The 7,500-nt window shown below is 40.5% G+C and overlaps 1 protein-coding gene across 1 annotated transcript in view; it reads left to right on the top strand.

The window, feature by feature from the left end:
* The window catches only part of LOC101845952 (serine-rich adhesin for platelets), a gene marked incomplete at its 5' end in the record, with an annotated part of 27,571 nt that overhangs the window by 9,936 nt on the left and 10,135 nt on the right, over nt 1-7,500 (top strand). Inside the window, 2 exon segments of the mRNA XM_013087578.1 lie at nt 2,856-2,895; nt 7,364-7,449. Coding sequence (XP_012943032.1) covers nt 2,856-2,895; nt 7,364-7,449 — 126 coding nt within the window.

The raw sequence follows: 7,500 nt of genomic DNA, 5'->3' as shown, positions 1-7,500 counted from the left end.
TGCTGTGCTCTAGGATATTTGCATACATTTTCCCCTCGTGCCCGAGAAGAGATATGCCTCTGTAGGTGTTACAGTCATTTTTGCTGCCCCTTTTCTTCCCTATTGGCACAACTCTCTCATTTTGCCACTCTGCTGGTACTTTTCTCTCTTTCCAAGCTTTCTGGAAGGTGATTGTAAGCCAGTGTATTCCGGTTTCACCGCATGCAAGGATGGCTTCGGTTGAAATGGCATCGTCTCCAGCTGCCTTGTTCTTTGGATTAGTCTTCAGTGCTTCTTCCAGGATGGTAGGTTCTAAGTGCTCTGGGTAGCTGGCGATGAAAGGGCACTGTGTGTTTTGTGCCTGTACTCCTGATGGGTTTAGAGGTTCTTGAAAACATTCTTCTATCTCTTTATTATTAATTCTTTCTCTTCGTGTAGAGCTGCTTCATTTGTATCGTTGATAACAGTGGAGGGTATATTGGGTTCGTCTCTCACTCTCATTGCCTTCACCTTCTTGAAGAACTAACTCTCTTCGTGAGGTCTTGCAGGTTTCACTTAGCCTTGCGCCATAATTGGTGCATAACTTTTCTTTTGATGTTATAACAACTTTCTTGCAGAGTCTTCTTGCCAGTCTAATATTTAATGTTGTCCTCTTCGCTTTTTGACTCGACCCATACTTTATACAGTCTCCTTGTTTCCCTGATAGTAGAGATAGCATCCTTAACTTCTTCGCTCCTTTAAGCTGTTGCCTTTCTCCGTCTTCCTCTTGTCTTCTTGGTACCACAGACTTCTTTCATAGTGTCCTGGAGAGCTGTTTTGAAGGTGTTCCAAGCTTCCTCAGCGGTTAGTATTGTAGAGTTAATTGAGTCTAGCTTTTCATTTAAGGTGCATCTGATCTTAATCTGCTCTTGATCATCTCTGAGATTTGACATCTTTAGTCTCTCTTGCTGTCTTTATGGTTTGCTGGTTTTCTTTTTTCTTTCTTTCTTGGGGGTCAACGTTGTGATGACTGGCCTGTGGTCTGTGTCCAGGCCTGCATTGGGGACAGCTCTTGAGTCTGTGATTGTGATCCACCTTCGAGATCTCCATAACATGAAATCGATCTGTGATGAGACCTTGCTGTTGTTCCTTTTCTACCAGGTGTAGATCTGAGAGGCTCTGTGCTGGAAGAATGTGTTGGTGATGAATAAGTCGTGCTCTCCACACAGTTCCAATACATGGTTGCCATAATTTAGTTTATTTGTTGAGCTGCATGCCCTTCCTCCGGTCAAAGTCAAAGTCATCTAGACAGCAAAGACAAACAGAATGAGAAAAAGAGAGAGAGAGAGCGACACAGAGCGAGAGAGAGAGAGAGAGAGAGAGAGAGAGAGAGAGAGAGAGAGAGAGAGAGAGAGAGAGAGAGAGAGAGAGACAGACAGACAGACAGACAGACAGACAGACAGACAGACAGACAGACAGACAGACAGACAGACAGACAGACAGACTGACTGACTGGCTAACAAACAGACAGACAGACAGAGAAACAGACAGACAGACAGACAGACAGACAGACAGACAGACAGACAGACAGACAGACAGACAGACAGACAGACAGAGAGAAAGACTTTGAGAGAGATATAGAGGTGGAGGTTTAGAAGTGGCGCCGCAAGAGAGAGGGAGAGAGAGAGAGAGAGAGAGAGACAGAGAGACAGAGAGAGACAGAGAGAGACAGAGAGACAGACAGACAGACAGACAGACAGACAGACAGACAGACAGACAGACGGACAGACAGACAGACAGACAGAGAAGAAACATGTATTTGAGAGAAGTAGAGACAGAGAGCGAGAGAGAGAAAAGAGAAAGAGAGTGGGGGCTGACAGAAAGTGAGGGAGTGAAGGAGAGAGAGGGAGAGAGAGAAAGAGACAGAGAGAGACAGAGGGAGAAAGAGAGAGAGGGGAGAGAGAGAGAGAGACAGAGAGAGAGACAGAGAGAGAGACAGAGAGAGGGAGTGAGAGACGCCAAGAGTCGTGTTGCCTGGTTGTAGGTTTTATATTGCAGTCAAAAGTTCGTGGTGCAGCTTATCCTAAAATATCTTTTTAATGGGTGAATGTCTATCAAACGTACATTGCATAGCACAGTTTGTATCAATTTGTCTCAATTTCATTATTTTTTCCTTAACAATTGAGGCTAGATTTTAACAAACGTTTTTTCATAGATTTATATAAAATTTTACCATAAATCTCCTTCGCGCAAAAAATAGGATTGCTCACAGTACTTCCCACTTCTCTCTCTCACACACACACACACATTTTGCATGCGCATATGGCCTACGTCACAGCTCAATAATAACACTTTTTTTAAAGAAAAATAATTGTTAGAAGAAATTAATTTTTTCCACTAAAATAAGTGCTCAAGAAGCACAATGTCGGGATTTAAAAAATGGTGACGGATATTGTTGCAGCTGTTAAGTTTTTAAAACCTGTTAAAACAATCGACTGCTTTTTTAAAATTAGTATTTATTAAGGTACTTTCTGGAATACGGTGTACAGAATCAGATGTTTAACAAAAATATTCATCAGTAAAGACAAATTAAAATAAGTCATTATACAAAAGTTGGAGATTCTATGTTCGATAGTTATAAGGATAGTTATTAAGGAGATATTTTAACCGCACTATAGACTGTTCCTTCCGTCTCTACCACTCATTTGCTCTCGCGTATCTCTTTTTACCTCCAAATACATACACACTCATGTGTGCTAGCTGCCTCCTCTACCCCACCCTCATCCCACCGCCACCCAACCCACGCCTTTCTTTTTTCTTCTCTTACATAAAAGAAAAATGATTTACTTTGATCTCGAACGTAATAAATAACTCGAACCTCTTCTTGTTCTCCCCAGCACTACATCCGCATCTTCCCCAACGTCTGTGTCCAGTCAGGTAAATGGAAAAAAATGTTGACAATGTTTCGTACGGCAATATTTCGTTTGTTTATGGCTAAAACAGCACCTAGACATGAACTGTTGGTGCCTTCATAAATAGAATATTTCATGGTCTGGTATTTGTCATTTTATAAAAACAATATTGTGTGTTGCATTGTGGCGAAATCAGGCACTCGACAATAATATAATGTACACGAAGAAATCAGCATTTTTTCAGCTGGTTTGGCATTTTTAATCGAAACTATTATGTCCTAAAATGACGAGTGCCTGATTCCACCTTATAATAAAATATAACATGCTTGTAAAAGGAGGAAAGGGGGGGGGGGGGGGGTAGGGAATAAATACACATAGAGAAGAAGGACACTAAAACGGCACATAGACATGGACCGTTTGTGAGTTTATAAATAAATTGTTAATGGTTTAGGTAAAAGTTTTGTACTTTTTGCATTACAATACCGTGGAAGAAGAAGTGCAGTTGAAACTGTTTAAGACAACCACACATTGTCGAGAAGTAATGTGGCCTTCTCAGACTCGTTTCAGTTTGCGCTATACAGAGCAAAACTATTCTGTGGAAGTATCTAAAATGAACGTCAGACTTTTGGCAGCTAAATATTGTGTTCAAATTTGAAACACAACTTGTTAATTTGGAGGAAATATTTACCAAAAAAGTTATAATGTTTTGTTGTTTTTGTTTTGTTTTTGTTTTTGTTTTTGTTTTTGTTTTTGTTTTTCTTTGGGGGGGGGGATTACACTGTCCATGAGTCACAGAGTATAGTGGAAGAACGATAAGGGTAGACCCTCAAAAAATTGCAACAAAAATAAAAGTTGTAAGGTTCGACAGATAAAACTGGTCGCTATTATGTTTTTAAAAAATCGACGTTTGAAATCGTGGAGGAGATGGTTTAAAAATGCGTAAAATGTTGCAAAAACCAAAACTTGTAATACAACCAAATCGGTTGTCATACTTGTTTTACATACATTTCTACGGATTTACCCGGAAATTAGGTACTCATCATCATTATCTGTCCACCCGTCAAAAAATAATGATTCGTGTAAAAAGTATGAGAATGCGTTTTTCTCTCACACCCTCAGCCGGAGCTTCTTAGTAGATGTTTGTGTACTGTGTAATTCCCCTCTAGACAATTGCCCCTTGTGCAATTAATATCACAAGGTGGGAATGGTACTCTCGCAGTTGTGCAATATGAAAAGAACAATATGAAGATGACTGAAGGGCTACAAGAGCCCTTTTGATGTCCCCGCCAAGAGTCGCGTTGCTAATTGTAGGTTTTATAGTGCGGTCATGTAAATGTAAGTAAGTAAGTGCAAAATCTTTTGACAAACATAGAAAGATTAGTCACAGTCCTGGCAGCAAGAGTTCCAATTTAGCAACCGCTGAATTTTTAGTGGTCTGCAAAGAAAGCTGTGCAGTCAAACAAAGTCATAGGGACCTATAATGTCATTCATGTGCGAACCAAGACTCAAAGTCAGGACACAATAAAGAAAGGACGGTTGTTTTTATTCCTTTGCAACTTCTTTTTTAGCATCCACAAGTTATGTTATATTAGACGTTGAATCTGTTATAAAGTAAGAACATCTTTGAGACCTCAAGATGCTCTAAAGATACGTGCCGGTCATTGTGTTGTATCCTGTCAGAAGGCAAATGGAGATGAGCAGATCAATACTCAGGATCTGATGACCAATTTGGAAGACCATCTGCATGAAGTGAATGGCATAGTACGGAGACCACAGTACCTGAAATAAAACAACTGATGGGGTGCAAGGGAAAGCATAAAATGGAGGTTGATGGAGAGCAGATTTTGGTTCATCAATTTAAGTAATCGGCTTCTTCAATCATACGAATACGAGAATTTTATGAAACACCAACGGGCATTAAGGATGCCAGGTAGAAGGAAATTGTCAAAAACAGCTTGTCAAATGGTCAAAAATTTACTTTTGAAAAAAAAAGTCTATATCCATGAAGAAATCTAATTGGATATATTTATGGAGAAGAAAACGCATTAACTTGGTGCTCTTTCTTGATACTGTTCATATGTACTATAACTCACATCTGAAAATAGCTGCCAACCGACCGAGATCTATGATTGCTCCCTTACAAGTATGAATTTGTGAGTTTTTTCATCGCCACTTCTCCTCTTGGCTTCTTGTGAATTCATTGAACGCACTGGGACTCTGCTCACCATACTCACAGGTTCAAAGATTTAAGTTGAATGCGGCTGTTCGGACACTCACTGAAAATGGGCAGGGTAAAAGAAACCCTTCTAGTTACAATGAATGTTAGCTGAGATTGTTTTGTCCACAACTGAAATGTCCCTTACTTATGGTGACTGTCTTCTTCTTCTTCTTCTTCTTCTTCTTCTTCTTCTTCTTCTTCTTCTTCTTCTTCTTCTTCTTCTTCTTCTTCTTCTTCTTCTTCTTCTTCTTCTTCTTTTTCTTCTTCTTCTTCTTCTTCTTCTTCTTGCTTTCTTCTCCTCCGCCCCCCCCCCACTTTCTCTCATCTCATGTCAATAGTACCTCTTTATAAATTATAGCTAGTTCTCGTGGTTACTAGTATTTAATTATGCAATGTAGGCCTACAATTTTACTCTAAATCCCCCCCCCCCCCCCACATAAAAAAATCTATGGGTATAGGACCCAAAGATAGGATTAGAAACGTAAGTTTTAAGGAACTTACTCCCGTGCAATTGTAAGATTAGTTTAATGTGAGATATGTGTGCGATTCTAGCACTGCTCTGTCGTCTGCTTTCGTCTCCACTTTCTGCCCCCTCCCCCTTTGCCTCCTCTGGGCTCCTGATTCTTTCTGCAGCCTTTTTATTGCTACTCCTTGTCTCCTTCGTACTGCTGTCTTTCAGCAACACTCCTGATCTTCAGGTAGGAAAGATCTACATCTAGCCTTCTCGGACAAGGGCGAAAAATCTCGGGAGGTCCCGTGTGCAAGTTGTGCACGTTAAATATCTCTTGGTGGTCTAAAATTTATTCAAAATTTCCTAACAACTGAGAATGTTTGGTGTGTCTCGCGCGCTCATATGACCTTCTGCAGTTGCGAACATTTACAAAGCAAAAAATAATAAAACAAAACAAACACTGGCCAGTCCATGACATTCATGTTATGATCTTTCAGAAACGGTGTTGTTTGTTAAATGGAGAGTGTAAGGGTAGGAGTGTCATGTTGGATGACTTATAGATTCTGATTTTCTCTTTGTGCTGTTTGGCATAGTGATTCGTTAATTGCAGTCAAAAATAAGACGTTCCTGATATAAGTCCTGAGCTTACTGCAGGTGGCGTCGGTAGCCTAGTGGTTACGCTTACCGGACTCGTAATCGTGAGATTGCGGGTTCGGAGGTTCGAGCCTCTGCTCGGTCCGACGCTGTGTCCTTGGGAGATGGGCGTTAAACTCGGAGGCCCCGCCTCTTAAATAACCTAATAGTGTTGAAAAGGGCGTTAAACCTATACCATTTCACCATTTATAACATTTTGAGCTTACTGCTCTGCGCCTCACACTAATGAGAGAAACATTTTCACGTATTCCTTGCATGCCTTGAGCTGTTACTTTTGAGGAACGAAACGATTTCACAGATGGGACAGAAAAATCTGCCTCTCTTGAACAGGGCTGGTCACTCAAGACAGTCTTATTCTTTGCCCATTCCGGACATTTCAAGTGTGCTAAAATCCTTGTACAAGCCGAGAACAATACAAGCACTTCATTTTAGCTCTATTGCTGCTCCTTGGGTAGATTTTCTGCCATGAACAGGGCGGAAGCGAAGGTTGCGTTCAGTTTCGCTGAGGAGCCTTGTAATGAAAGAAATAAAAAAAAGATTTTTTTTAAAAACTAATTGGACTTTTGTTTGAAAAGAGCTAAGGATCATCTTCCACGTAAATAATTTTGTATTTGTTCATGATATAGCAACTAATGAACAAATTTTACTAATGCATAGTTTACTGTTTTGTGGCGAAAAGTACTCATGAAAACAGCAATAATCGTATCTGAGTGTGTGGACTGCTCACGTGTGTCTCCAAAAAACTTGACGATCAGAGCATAATGTGGCTTTTTAAATAACTTTTTGAAAACGTTGCGTTCTTAGTGGCGTTCAGTATACGCGAAACGGCATTATAACCAAATTTTACGGATGGTGAAAAAGTGAGTAAAAGTAAGTTATTACCTCGATGTCTTCACGCATCATTATGATCACAGGCCGTTGTATATCTCACGTTTGCGTTAATATTACAACAAAACTGAGACACCCTCTTCCCCCACCTCCATTTCCGATGTTTTACCCTTGGCCATGCTTTTTGAAATGGGAGAGGGGTGGGGTACTTTAAGTTTGCAAATTTAGATAATGATTAAAACATAGGGGGGGGGGGTTTGCTTTTAATTTTTTTTTTCATTTCCTTTCAATATCCGTCCATTTTCAAGTCCTGTGGCCTTGACCTGCTTTTTGCTTCCCCAGACAAGTGAGATTAGCGCCTATAGCCCCACGTCACTCACCAGCCAGGCCAGTCTGACGTCAGAAACCAGTGTGACCTCAGCAACCAGGTGTGTGTGTGTGTGTGTGTGTGTGTGTGTGTGTGTGTGTGTGTGTGTGTG

This window comes from Aplysia californica, unplaced genomic scaffold, assembly GCF_000002075.1.
Source record: "Aplysia californica isolate F4 #8 unplaced genomic scaffold, AplCal3.0 scaffold00604, whole genome shotgun sequence".
Classification (NCBI taxonomy): Eukaryota; Metazoa; Mollusca; class Gastropoda; order Aplysiida; family Aplysiidae; genus Aplysia; species Aplysia californica.
Note: the sequence above shows the minus strand (reverse complement) of the source record. Positions and strands in the feature narration are given on the sequence as shown.